This window comes from Pelodiscus sinensis, chromosome 13, assembly GCF_052426305.1.
Source record: "Pelodiscus sinensis isolate ZL-2025 chromosome 13, ASM5242630v1, whole genome shotgun sequence".
Taxonomy (NCBI): Eukaryota; Metazoa; Chordata; order Testudines; family Trionychidae; genus Pelodiscus; species Pelodiscus sinensis.
Genome location: NC_143064.1, coordinates 46,750,245 through 46,764,191, shown reverse-complemented (window position 1 = coordinate 46,764,191; position 13,947 = coordinate 46,750,245). Strand labels below are relative to the sequence as shown.

The 13,947-nt window shown below is 47.7% G+C and overlaps 1 protein-coding gene across 6 annotated transcripts in view; it reads left to right on the top strand.

The window, feature by feature from the left end:
• LOC102449669 (H(+)/Cl(-) exchange transporter 5) overlaps nt 1–13,947 on the top strand; it is an 82,788-nt gene that overhangs the window by 32,551 nt on the left and 36,290 nt on the right. For 4 of the 6 annotated variants that reach the window (XR_003088347.3, XR_012895629.2, XM_075896674.2 and 1 more), the window contains exon 2: nt 2,221–2,373. Coding sequence is in view for 2 of the 6 variants with exons in the window: in XM_075896673.2 (XP_075752788.1) it covers nt 2,221–2,373 (153 nt within the window). In the remaining 4 variants the exon portion in view is untranslated. Of the gene's footprint in view, nt 1–2,220; nt 2,374–5,784; nt 5,946–12,188; nt 12,345–13,947 lie in introns of those variants that run through there. The other 2 variants (XM_025182136.3, XM_006118107.4) reach the window with 2 other exon arrangements.

Genomic DNA, 13,947 nt, shown 5'->3' with positions numbered 1-13,947 from the left:
CCCTGGGGGTGGGGCCGCGCATGTGCCGGGCGCCCAGGGCACACGAATGGCTCGGGCCGGCACTGGTTGAGAAACGGTTCTAGAACTAGTTGAAAGACGTTGCGATGGTGTACCAGCTCTGTCGCCCGGATTACAACCTTTAGCATTGGCCACTTGTCAGGCTTTTCCGAATCCTCTCATCTGTTGTGTACTTCATTCCTTACCTTTTAAATCCTCCTGTCTGATTGTGAGTTTTAATCCACCTACTTCAGGCTTTGCACTCATGACTTGAGGGAAATGTGATGTTGGATTTTGATGTGATATAGAGCACCATGCGGGTGCAGTTTCTTGAGTATGTGCATAATACCGTTCTTCGTCCCTGAAGCTGTTTCTCGCTGAGTTTGGAGTGCATGTTAATGAAGTTTTCGGAATCCATTTGGAAAACATGATGCGCCTTCGTGGCATCTCTAAGTAACCACAGCGGACTGCTTAAAATCAGCAATTGATTTTAATCTTCGTTTGCATTTGTGCTCTCTTCTTGGTTTCTTCAGGAGGTAAAGTCTCTTTGTTTTGTGACTGTTACAACATGTTGACTTGTAAGCAAATAAAGCCCTTGGTTATTTTTGCTAACTAGGAGTACGTTCTATCTATGCACATTAATTTAAAGCTGTATTAGGGGGCTGCGCGCTCTGCTCACTACGCTTGCCTACCCTCCTCTCTGTGGACGCTTTTGCTTCGCTGAAAGAGCCTCTTGGCACTGATGTCATTCTGTTGTCCGGCAGGAAAACCATTTTTATGAGCAAGATAATAGCGTCACAGACATTTATTCAGATTCTTAATTTTTCTGGTTTTTTTGCTTAGAAAATGAAAAAGGACACACCACAACATTACCTAATGCTTTTTTTAACTTGGAAGTAGGGACGTGAACGACTAGTTGACTATCCAATAAGCAAATGCTTAGTCGACAAGCTAATCGACTAGTCGATATTCCCTCCCCTCCCCCCCGCTGCCTCTATCAAAAAGAGGCAACAAAGGGGGATATGGGGCGGGGGTGGGGGGGAGAGGCGCTGCTGCTTTGAAACCCTGTTCCAGTGGGGCACTGTTTGAGTCCCCTGCTGGCCGCGTTCCCCCCACAGTGCTTTTGCCTTTTGAAGTGTAACAGCCCTATCAACAGCCAATTAATCAAAATTTCACAGCCCTACTTGTAAGTCGCCATGCTGCAATTTGTATGCTAACTGAAATTCCGTTGGAAATATACAACAGCATTTTCAACATGTTGGTATTGGTTAAATAAAACTACCTCCTGTACAGGGGCTCATAAACTACTTTCTATCCGTGTGTTTTAAAACGGGCGTATGAAAAAGAAGTATGTATTAACTGTTAGTAAATTGAACTGATGGGTTACAGCCCCAATGTCCTTTAAGATTTTAGAACTAATAGGTCTGGTCTGCTCGCGTCTGGATTTTATTTGTAGAGTAGAAAAGGGAAAGAAGCGTTTCTGATTTTTCATCTCCCAATCTGTTTCTCAACTTTGGGACCCCGTCACTGGACTTGAACTAGTCAAACTGAAATGAATAAAATGTTCTCTCTGCGTCAGCACAAAGAGTGACTGCTGTCAAAAATGGGTTAGCACTTAAACACACACCCTCTGGTTCTAGGCATTTAACCAGTGACTTCCACCATTTCAGTGGTTTGACTGTCTTTTGAACTTCAGCAGCAGACTGGTGGTGCTTACATGTGGTTTTTAATTTAATAGATAATAAGTTCAGGCTTTCATAGGTTGTTATAATTTTAAATTGAATATTAAATACATTCAAGTTTGAAGAGAGAAATCCAGGTGTGTGTGTTTTTTTTTTAATCACTGATTTGTATGTGCCCTGCAGGTAACGCTTCTGAAATGCTGCCCTCTTATTTCATGTAACTAAATTACTGTTTCTGGCCCATATGATAGTGTGAAATATATCACAGGAACACAGCTTGTAAGTGTGGAAAATCCAGTCAGATCCCTTGGCTAGAACAGGCAGCTGTCAAACCTCACACCGGCTTGCCATGTTGAAATACCGAATCTGGTACCTCTCGTTCTGTGTGCGCGATACCGGGTCTCCCGTTGTATTCTGCTCAACTAGTCAGACCGGATTGATGAGTAGTCAGGCTTCAGTTCTCCTGGGATGCCGGGGGGTGTGCACTGGTGTCTTCGACCTTATGCTATGGAAACTACCTTTGTTTTCCCTTTCCTCCTAGGTGCAGAGGCTGTAGCGATGAGTAGTAAAGGCTATCGGCGAGAGAGTTTCCAGAGCAGCACTAGTGATGAAGACCTGGTGGAGATAGCCGGAGGAGCTCTGGACTTCTCCCTGACAGATGACGATCCCCCACTGGATAGAGAGATGTTGGGAGGTAAATTTAGTTCCGTATCCCTAACGTCTGGATGTCGATTTCAGGCTAATGTGTGCTATTTTGTGTAACTGTAGCAAGAGCTGGCTCCTTGGTGGAGGGGCCCGGTTGTGCTGTAAGGGCCATGTGCTTTGCTGGCACCCTCCTATTGTGACACCCGGCAGTATTTTCACCCGGCTGGCTGGCTGCACAGGCTGCTGTAGTAATGGAGAGCAGCCAAGAATGCACTGATTTGCTTCCATTGGCCTGTCACCAAAAGTAAACCGAGATTGAGTAAGGATTTGAGTGTTGCACAGAGTGCAAGTAGCGGAGTGTTCCTTTAAAAAGGGAAGTGAGGACTTCAAGGACTTGTCTCCTCAGAGCCCTTCTAGACTCTTCACTTATCCCTGGGAGCAATCAGTCAACCAGTCAGTGGCCTGAAACAGCCTGTTGCATGGGTGAAACCAAACAGCATCTCTTGGGTGTTCTTTTACATTGAGATGAGGTTTTTCTAAAAGATCTGCTCTAGGATAATTTTGGGGAGATTTTATGGCGTGTTCTGCAGGAGAGCAGACTAGGAGATCACAGCCAGCCCTGCTGGTCTCGGAATCTCTCAAACGAACTCAGTCTCGTATGGTTAGTGCTGTTCGTGAAGCCATGAATATGCACCTGTATTAGGAGAACTGGAACAGCATACTTAGGCTGGCATAGCCCAACAGCCAATCAGCTGAGAGGTTTTTTCTGTTGGTGTGGGAGCACCCCTCCCCAAAAGAAGTTAGCTATGTGGACAGAAACCTCCTTCTGTGAACGTAACTTTCCAGACAGCGGGTTTTGTTCACATAGCTATGTGGGTCCGGGGTGGGTTTTTTCACACTCTTTACTCAGAAAACTTATATTGACATAAGTATGTATGTAGACCAGCTCCAACTTGCAGTTCAGAACCTCCTGTGTGTTGCTTGCTTTCCAGGCAGGTACGCACACCTATCCCTCAGCATAGACTGCATCTCGCCCACTGTTTGAGAACTAGAATATCTCACTGTCATAATTTTGTCTTTCAGTCTGGAGAGTCAGGTTGTCAGAAGTCAGTTGTCAAAGGCATCAAAAATGATGGAATAAAATCTCAGATTTGTCCGATTTGCTTTAAGGACTGTACTAGGTGCATTTTTGATAACATGTACAGAATTTTGAAAGATAAAATAGTCCTATCAAGGCTGGTGAGTTTATAAGAACTTTTCATTGCTTGCTAACACTTGCAAACCAGCATGATTTGCCAACGGACGGGTAATCATGCCTCTTTCCTATATCTGGGTGGATATTCTATATCCATCCACAGCCATTCTTGGATTTCAGCAAATTTAAAAAATAAGTAACTTTTGACCTCTTGCTGAGCTAATTTAGTGACACTCATTTAGTTATATTCTGTCAGCTAGGTCAAATTTAGAATGAAGAAGGTAGAGAGAATAAAAATATTGTCATGCATGAGATGCATTAATATTCTAAGCAGCTTCCCCCCCTCTTTGTTTGTCTGCGTACTGACGAAGATGGTCAACTGTAGCTACTGTTGTTTTTTCCACTTAAAGGAGCTGGCATGTACACAAACCACAACTGGGTGGAAAGATACACATGAAATCCATAGATGGTTAATGGAACCACTTTAAAGAGGCTGTCTCTGAGATGTGTATTTGCTCGGAGCTTGGGCTTAACCATTTAATAAAAATGTGAAAACCCATGTTTAAAATGCCCTTAAATATTTCTTTCAGGGAGCCTTTTCTACTCCTTCCAATGTCGCAGATGGAGCAATATCTGGTGTGTTTTCTGTGTGCTGGGACTTTCCACGGCTCATTTTGCCCATTGGACACCCCCCGTGCACCACTGTGTGAGGACATGGAGAAGTGGATACATTTTGTTTTAGTTTTGCATCTCTAAATTTAAAAAAAGCCAGTTCACAGAGCAGCTGTCTGGCTACACAACCAGCAGCATGGCCAAACTTCTTGGGGGCTTTCCTGGTTGGCTGTCCCTTCCAGAGCGGGAATTGAAACCATATTAACATGCACTGTGGAACTTTCAGTGCAAGGAAGGAGGGTCCATAGGGCAGGCTAATGAGAGGTAGCTTTACGGATCAGTTACAGATCCGGGCGAGGGCCTTCCCTCTAATCCCAGGACTACGTAATTTTCTTCAGCACTTTTCATGAGGGAACTTGTCAAAGGCTTTCTGAAAATCCAGGTGCGCTATACAAACTGGGCCACCCTCATCCACATACTTGTTGATTCCCTCAGAGTTGTAATAGTCTCGGGCATGACTTCCCTTTACAAAAATGTTGACTCTTCCTGCACATCCTGTGTTCTGATATGTCTGATAATACTGTGGGTTTTTTTTCGTAATTCTTACCAGTTTTCTTGGCATTCATAGAATACTAGGACTGGAAGGGACCTTGAGAGGTCATCAAGTCCAGTCCCCTGCCCTCACGGCAGGACCAAATACTGTCTAGACCATCCCTGATAGACAGTTATCTAACCTACTCTTAAATATCTCCAGAGATGGAGATTCCACAACCTCCTTGGGCAATTTATTCCAGTGTTTGATCACCCTGATAGTTAAGAATTTATTCCTAATGTCCAACCTAAACCTCCCTTGCTGCAGTTTAAGCCCCTTGCTTCTTGTCCTATCTTCAGAGGCCAAGATGAACAAGTTTTCTCCCTCCTCCTGATGACACCCTTTTAGATACCTGAAAACTGCTCTCATGTCCCCCTCAGTCTTCTCTTTTCTAAACTAAACAAACCCAATTCTTTCAGCTTTCCTTCATAGGTCATGTTCTCTAGACCTTTAATCATTATTGTTGCTCTTTTCTGGACCCTCTCCAATTTCTCCACATCCTTCTTGAAATGTGGTGCCCAGAACTGGCCACAATACTCCAACTGAGGCCTAACCAGTGCAGAGTAGAGCATTAGTATTGAAGTTAGGCGTATCGGCCTGTAATTGCCAGTAGGGATGTGAAAGTTTAATCGTGCAAATGTTAATAGACAAGGCCAAGCTTATCGATTAATGTTCATGGTGACTTGCAGGCTCCCGCCCCGCTCCAGGGGAGCCAGCTACCGCCCCGCCCTGCGGGTGTAGGGAACCGTGTAATCACTGAGCTTTTTCAGCAGTTGCACGTTTACCCAACTTCCCATTTTTTAACACTCCTAATGCTAGAATTGCCTCTGGCACCCTGTTTTAAAAACTTGGTGTGACATGAACTCCCTTCCAGGCAGCCAGCACAGCGTGAGAGGTCAGCGGGTGCTCACGTCCCACAGTTGGTAGTTACGCGGTTTCAAATTTGAATGTCTTCAGAACTTTGGGGTGCACAGCATCTGGTCCTGGTGACCTGTTGCTGTGGAGTGGATCAGTTAGTTCTAAAACCCTCTTCCTGCTGACACGTCTTTGGCACAGTCCTTTGGATTGGTCACCCCACAAGAGTCGCTCTGATGTGGGACTCTCCCCCATATTCTTGGCAGTGACGATTGTGAAGAACTCAGTTTGCTTTTCTGAGTGCTCCTGTAGCACCCTTGTCTGTTAGCGGCCCTACTGCCTGTTTTTCAGGGTTCCTACTTCTCAGGTACTTCAAAAGTTTCATCTCCTGGTGACAATCAAATGTCACAGGAGAATTCTTAAAAAGCACCTTCCTGGTAGCATGGGAATGTTTATTACATTAACCGAGTGGAGTCTAAAGGCTCTGATTTACAAACTGAGTTCTATTTATTGGCTTTCTAATTTTAAAGCCAATCTTCTCTCTTTATTTTCAGGGACCTGATTCACAATTTTAGATCCATTAGGGCTGACAGTACAGAAACTTACAGCACTGATGGTGCCCGCACCTTTGGCAAAGGCCAGAGATGATGCAGAACTCTCTGTAAATGTAGTGATTCTGTTGTCTTTGGTGTAATATATGTTTGCAGCGTTGTAACCAGGATGTTAGAAAGACAAGGTAGGTGAGGCAAGAGCTTTCATTGAACCAATTTCTCTTGATAAACAAGGCAAGGTCTCTCTGAGCTCAGAAGTTTCTCTCATCAAAGTTGGTCCAATAAAGAGATGTTACATCACCCGCCTTGTCTCTCTACTAGCCTAGGACCAATGTGGCTGTGACGACACTACAAAGGATCCTTAATGGGTGAGGCTTACTGATTCTGGTTGACCGGTGGGGGCTGGAGCAGCTCCTCACCCGCTGCAGGCCAGGGCCTGCTCCAGCCTCGCAGGGTGCGCTGTGGGTGGCAGCTGTGAAACTGACGACAAAGCCAGGCAGCCAGAGCCCAGCTGCCCTGGGTGGCTGGACTCTCTGGGGCCATGAAATTGACATGGCTGCGCTGCTCCCTGTGGAAACTCCTGGTGGCTTTTCCTGGCTATTGTTGGGGAACGGGATGTTGGGCTATTGTTGGATGCCCTGGGGCAGTGTTCTTCGGTCCTGGTGGGATGTGGGGGTGGGGGCAGCCCTCTGTTTGGAGAGGCAGGGCTTTCCGTGTTCGGCAGTAACAAGCAAAACTGCCTTAGTGAAACGCCTGACAATCGCAATGTCCTCTCCCAGCTGGATCGCCCCCAACCTTTGGCTTATCCCTCCGGTAACAACGGGGCAGAAAATCTGTTAGTTTGCCAATCTTAAGGACTCTCGTGCGGTGCTTGCCGTTTCGCCAAGAAGTGATGTGTGATTATATATTTACTCGGACTGTGCGTCCTGGAATTTCCAATTTGGACTCTTGCACCTCAGGATTAGAGAGAGAGATGAGCCGCATTTTTCTTGATTTACTGCTCTGACAGCGAAGCGACGCCCATGGCCGGTAACTTTTATGCTTGTTCTGCGGGAGAATACACCAATGCATTCATCCAGTAGTTCCAAATTCTAACAGCATTTCTCACACCATGTGGCTAATGATCCTTCAGCGCTAATTAGCCTAAGCTGTTGTTCACACCCTAACAGCTGTGCTAACTTGGCAAGGAGAGGGCTAGCTCTGGAATGCTTTGTATTTCTGTTCTCCTTGAATATTCCATTAATCTTGTCTGCCTAAGTGCTGGATGAATGTAGCAGGGAGCAAAGTGGATTTTAACCCCATTCTTTAGCTAGTAGTGGTTGCTGTGGTCTCATGGGACAGAGCAGTAGAACATTGCTTCAGAGGGGATGTACTGGCTGAGTTCTGCCCTGTTTAACAGCTACACACAACAGCCTGGCTTTGCCTGTACTCGCTGTGAAACTGGACCTAGTAGCTTTGCGTTGGTTCATTAGTTTGCATGTGAAACACCAGCCCCCTTCCACACCTGTCCTCTGCTCTGTGGGTGGTTCTACTATTAGCTTGCGGCTGGGCTAGTGATGCAAGCATGCTGGGTTTTGAGTAGCAAGGAGGAGGATGGTGTGAAATGTGCAACTGACCAAGCCTTTGTGTTGTGGTGGTCTGTATTAGGGTGCAGAGGAGGAAAGATGGGCTGTTTTCCCTTGTTTTGGGGGGTGGCTCGCGTTTGGTGTGGAATGGAAGAAAATTCTTTATGGTGACCTGTGAAATGTGGAGCTCCCTAACCGTTTTGGAGGCCTTATATAGACGATAATATCCAGAGCTATAGTAGCAAGGAATACGAGAGTTCTGGAAGGGCTATAAATCTTCCTGCTGCAGGGAAATAAGTCCCAAATTTGAATGTGGGGGGGAGGAGGTAGGAAGAAATTTTGCCTGCAAGCAGATTATTTCATTAATGGCTTTCTGCAAGACTTCTCGCACTTGCCTCTGAAGCACTTGGTGCCAATTGTTGCTGGTTATAACAGGTTACTGGCTGGCTGGACCTCTGATCTAAGGGCGACATCTTGACCACTTTGACATCAATGGTGAAACTCCTATTCACTACCGTAGGGCCAGGATGCCCCCTGAGTTTCTTTAGGGGGCTGGGACGCATACGTACAGTATCTGTTGGAAACTGAAGGCATCTGACTGAGGTTTCTCTTGGGCCAGATGTAAAGCTAGTCTATGGAGCACTTTCCCAGTGACTGTCCGGCAAATATCTTAGGCAGAGTTTGCACGTTCTGATCATACATGTGTGTGAGTCAAACAAGGATCTGTGAGTTGTTCAGTGTCTTTTTTTGGTTTTGGTTTGCCTTGATTACCACGGAAGGTGTAAAACTAGGAATATTCTGTTTTTGAACAAGTGGCAAAGTTCTTGAACAAAGAGCCTCTGGAGACCTCACTGAAGAGGCTGGGTGTGTTTATGCAGAGGACTGTACTTAGGGTGCGCATGTTCTAATGGGCTGTATGATCCGAAAACCCTTTAAGGGCAGCTGGCAAGGGAGTTCTCCAAAGGATGACACGTGAGGTCTTAAATGTGAGCCAGGATGACACGCCAGCCGTTGATATCCTTGTGAAATGAATGCTTTAGCCTATAGAAGGGTTTCTGGGTTTCTCGGTTATGCTAAGTAGCAATGTTAAAGTGTAAACAGAAATCGGGCTGTTGCTTATGCTAGCGTAAGTCTAGGGGGAATACAGGAAATTGAGTGAGCTCATGGGAGTAAAGTTGGAGATGGTGCGATGGGAAAATGGAAGTTAACAAGGATCTACTCTAAAGTCATGTGGTGAATTTGTGTTGGGTTTTGGCAGGGCTTTTGAGAAGTTTGAATGTTTTCTTAAAATGCTACCCGTGTTGATCATATGGGAAGACCTTGATGTAGATGTTTGATATGTGACTTAAAGCGCCAATAGAGAGGTGGCAGAAGTGTGAATACGATAATACGTAGATTTAATGTTAATTTGATAATGGTTAATAAAAGGAGTAACCTTACTAAATTGCAGGAGCATTCCATTTAGCATCAAAAGGGGTATGCTTAGTTTACAGGATCACATGGCTGTACTACCACTCAGCTTCAACAGACTGATCCTCCTGTTAGTACACCCTTACATCTCCGAATGTGAGTATACTCACGGTACCTGCATAGATGCTAATTGCATGCATGTTTGCTTAACTAATCATCCTTCTTTTAAATAAAGTTTGGTTCTACCATTCAAAGGGTCATCTGCTAAACTAATTTGTATGTAACCTACCTAGAGGCTTGGCCCTGAGAACTAAGTTTGGTTTATTGCAACCTTAGTAAGTCGTTAAAACTATTGATCGGCAACATTTAAAAGTCCAGGTTACAGTGTAGAAATGGCATGCCAGGAGTTATGTATACTGAAAATGTTCTTAAGTTTTGTATCCGAATTGAGGCAGAGAACCAGGTTTCCTGCAAGGCAAGATATTTACACACCTCTGTCTGTTGAAGTGGAAAAACTTAAACAACAACAAATAGTCTTTCAGCACTTAAAGACTAGCACAACATGTAGATGGTATCATGAGCTTTTGTGCATGTTTTGTTAGTCTTTAAGGTGCTGCGAGACTATTTGTTGTTTCTTAAGTTTTTCCAGTTACAGACTAATGTGTCTACCCCTCTGAAGCTTCTGTTGAAGTGTTAATTAAGCATTGTAAGCTAATGCAATGGATTCCCGATTACATATTAAATTAATGGGGATATGAAGTCAACAGGGAGTAGCTCACAGGAGAAGGCATGGCAGTTGTACTGTGTCTGAATGTAGATGATGCATAAGTAACTTTGGGAAGACACCCCTCTATTCCTGCACTTAAGAAATAAGCAGGCAGCGGATTTACATTCACGAGAACAGGATCCAAGCCGTCCTTGGCTGAAGATGCTGCAGAAAAGGGTTTGGATGTGAAGCTTGTTCAGATAAGAGTAACTTGTTTGTTAAACAGAGTCTGTAGACAGTGTGCTGTGATGGGTTTATCAGGAATCTTTTGGTTCCAGTGCATTCCTTGTTATCACTTAAATCTTGACACTTGGATGATAGATGTATTGTTTTTCACTGTGACTATATCTCAGAGCTCTGAAGCAAGGTGCTGATCTTGCACTATTCCCTGGGGGGGTAGCGGACCTGATGTGTCTGGGAACCTTCCGTGGATAAAACCGATTGCTTTCCGGGGCGGGTTCGCCTACTGCTAAGTGGCAGGGCTCCAAGGAGACTGGCAGGCCGGGGATGTCACAGAACTGACAACTTGGTAAGCACACACAAGTCTCCTGCACACTGGAAGTTGGAGGTAACAAGGTGTTTGAAGAAGCCTAGGTAGGGCCAGGCATGGTGGTCAGCGATGTCACGGTTATGGCCATGAACCGCTGCTGATCTTGGCGTCTTTCCAACACCAGGGGGTGCAGCACATGGTTTCTAGCTTGGGGTCAGTCCCCGCAGAGTCCTTTGTCACGCAGGACCAAAGTCCATATTCACCATGGTGTAACATGCCAGAGCCATAGAGCGAGGCCGAAATGAAGCAGGTTATCCCTCGCCTCTTGGAGCCAGGGAACCGTCATCGGGTGTTGTGCCTGTCCTAGGCTAAGGTGCAATCCCCGGCAGACTCTGCAAAGCGTTGGGATGGAGGGTCGAAGCCATGCCCATAATGGGACAGCGTGGCTGGCCTGGGGGTACCGTCTGTGTGGAACGTGGCAGGCACCCCAGGCGTGTCGCCTTGGCTCTTGTAGCGGGCAAAACATCAACAGGCGAATGGGAAACGAGCGCGGCCCTGCAAAACGTGCCCTTGTGAAAGAGACTGTAACCCGTGGGACCCCTCCAGACAGATCCCAGGTGCTGAGAGGCGGGGAGCCAAACGCACAGCGTGTTGGTCACAAAGAGCTACGTTGTAAGCCACCGTAGCCGGAGGGAGATGCAAGTGCCCTGCGCTGTCCAATGTGTGGAAACGCCTGTGCATCAGATAACTGCCTCCGTAGTGGTCAGTACTGCAGTATAAATGCCCATCTCTCACCTGGAGGACACTGGATGGTGGCATTCATTGAAGGAGCTGGGTGGATTCCGAAGACTGGCCTAGCAGGGATGTTGGGGATTGGAATTCAGGGGCAGAGACGTGTCGGAAGCCAGCCCCAAGCAAGCAGCAGGTATTTGGTGCTAGTTGCCACTGGGGATGTAAGCGACTAGTCTGATAAGCAAATACTTATTGGATAGTTGACTACGGACTCGATTAGTGGCTTTCGGCAGCAGAGGGGGGGAGCAGGAGCTGGTGCTGGGAGGAACTGGCTTAAAAACTATTCCCCTCTCCTGCCCTGCAGCACCATCTCTGCTATGGGGCAGGGAAGGCAGAGGTGCAGTGGAGGGGGGGACCAGGTGCGAGCTGGAACAGCTGATTCCCAGCTTGCGCCTGGTCCTGCCCGCTGTCCTTCAGCCTTTTAAATGTCTTAAGAGCCTGGCGGCTCTTAAGACATTTAAAAGGCAGAGCTGCAGCAGGGTTAACTTCCTGGCCGGAAGCTAACCCTGCTGTGGCTTTGCAGTTTCCCCCTTATTGACTAGACAATGGAAATTCCATCGACTATTCGGTGAGCTGATTAAACACCATTTCACACCCTAGATGTCACTGTTCGTGCTTATGAAAGCGAGTAGCTTGCTCTCCGTTCCGAAGCAATGAACAGTCTCTGCAGCGGTCTAGGGCTGGGGCCGATGGTGAAATGTGTAGGCAGTCCTGAGCAACGGAGAATCTAATGTCTGTAGGGAAGGACTTGAACCATCCGCTAGCTCTTCGCACCCCCGTTCCTCTCCCCAAAGCGTGATGTCAGTTGCTGCAGTCGCTGCTTCTGCCAGGAATTTAAAGTCTCTGGCTCCAGCATCCTTGTGAGGTTTCCAAAGTCTCTGGCTCCAGCGTCCTTGTGAGGTTCCCAGTGTGCCGGTTGTGAAGGCAGGGACGCTGCATCTTTAACCGTCCTCTGTGCAGCTCAAATCCTCCCTCTTTCAAAGGAGGTCCAAGAGTCCGCTCATGTGACTGTCAGCTGGTGACGACATGCTCCATGCAGGGAGAGCCGGGCCGTGCTGGGAAGGGAGGGGAATGCAGCAAGTGCCACTGGAAAGGAAGTTACCCCGCAGTCCCCTCGCCAGTCTCCCGGAGCCATGAGACGGGCTCCAGAAGGCACTCCTGTGTCGGCGGAGAAGCAGAAATCCAAGTGAGGGTAAGGAGGCTGTTCTGGCTAATTAGAGCAACACACAGCGGCTGCTCGGGAGCAGGGGGTAAACTGCGGGTCATTGTTCGAAGGCTGCCGCTCTGATTTCTCCAGTGCTGAGAGGAGGGTGCTGTGAAGGGCCAAGAGTGACTATTGAATTTCTGCCCTCGAGTGCAGCCGTGCAGAGCGCTGTAAACACGCGATCCCTGTCCTTTGTGCAAAGCCGTTCTGCCTCCAGCGGTTCTCACGGTGGAAGGCTGGGGCACCCCAGAGAAAACTGTCCCCCCCCCCCCCACTCCCGCAAGCGCTGTGACCACTTTAGTGCCACACTGGGGGCCCATGGACAGAGCGATGCTCTGTGTAGGGGCACGTGCGGCTTTATGCGTAAGTACTCTTAGCAAATTGTCCGAAAGGTTTTAAACCAGGGAAAATCTACAAATGAGGCTTTGGCCTCTTGCTTTGGCCGGGGGCGAGTGAGGAGGGGGGGAAGCGGATATGCTGAAAAGTCTGTTTTCAAATGCCTAACTTCTGCCGATGAGTTGTTTTGCCTCCCTGCTAGCTGGTATCTTTGGCTTCGGTCTCCGCTCCAGTACCAAACGCTGATCTAAGTGAGCTAATTAGGGATGTGGGAAATCTGTTGAGTCATGTTGTCCGTGACCGGGCAGGACCGGGCTCCAGCAGACATGTGGCCCTTCCTGCCTGTTTCGAGTCTGTCTGTAATGGCTTAGTGTTTTGATTGTGACAAGCAGGGACAGGAAATGCAGCCCTGGTAAATATTGATGCCTACCAGCCATCTTCTCGTCCAGTGTTGCTCTGGCAAATGGGAGGATGTTTCTTTTTATGTTGGGCGGAAAGGTGAATTGGTCCATGCTCATGTGCTTGCCTTGTGTTGTCAGGACTCTCCTTTGCCGTGGGAAATGGGACTCGGATGGATAATTCTCTTAAAGATGATGGCGGCCGCTCGAGGAGTTTTCCCTCCGTAACAGGGGTGCTGTGTGGAAAGCTGTGCTGTGCTCACCTCTCCCTGACCAGGGCAGGCGCGTTCTAGAGGGTCCAAGGGAATGGACCCCTAGAACTTCCTTCCAACGCCCACGTTTGGGCAGGTAGCTGCTTGTCTGCACAGCAGGTTACTTCGGTGTAGGTTCAGGTGTGACTCGAGTGCATCAGCCTGCTGCCTAACAACATCCTGTGCGCATGCTGCGGCAGCACCCGTGACTTAGCACGCCAGGCCGTGCTCCGGGACTTTGCTGCGGTGGAGCAGCCTCCACGTGGAACCTAACTGTGCCCTGATTGGGCACGCTGTCGGTTCCTACCCCAGCTTGCTGCGCACTAACTTCACCTGGCGACTAGGGATGTAAGTGACTAATCGACTATCCGATGAGCAAAAGCTTATTGGATAGCCATCACGTTAGCCGACTAGTCACTTCCCCCCCTTGCTGCCTGTATCAAAAAGAGGCAGCAAGGGGGGGAAGCGGAGGGGATGCCGGCTTAAAAGCCTGTTCCCTCCAGCTCCGTGGGACAGGGCAGGGGCACAGCGACGGTGCTTCCGCTTTGAAATGTGCAAGAGCCCCAGCGGGGATTGCAAAGTTGGAACATTGAAAGACAAACCAGC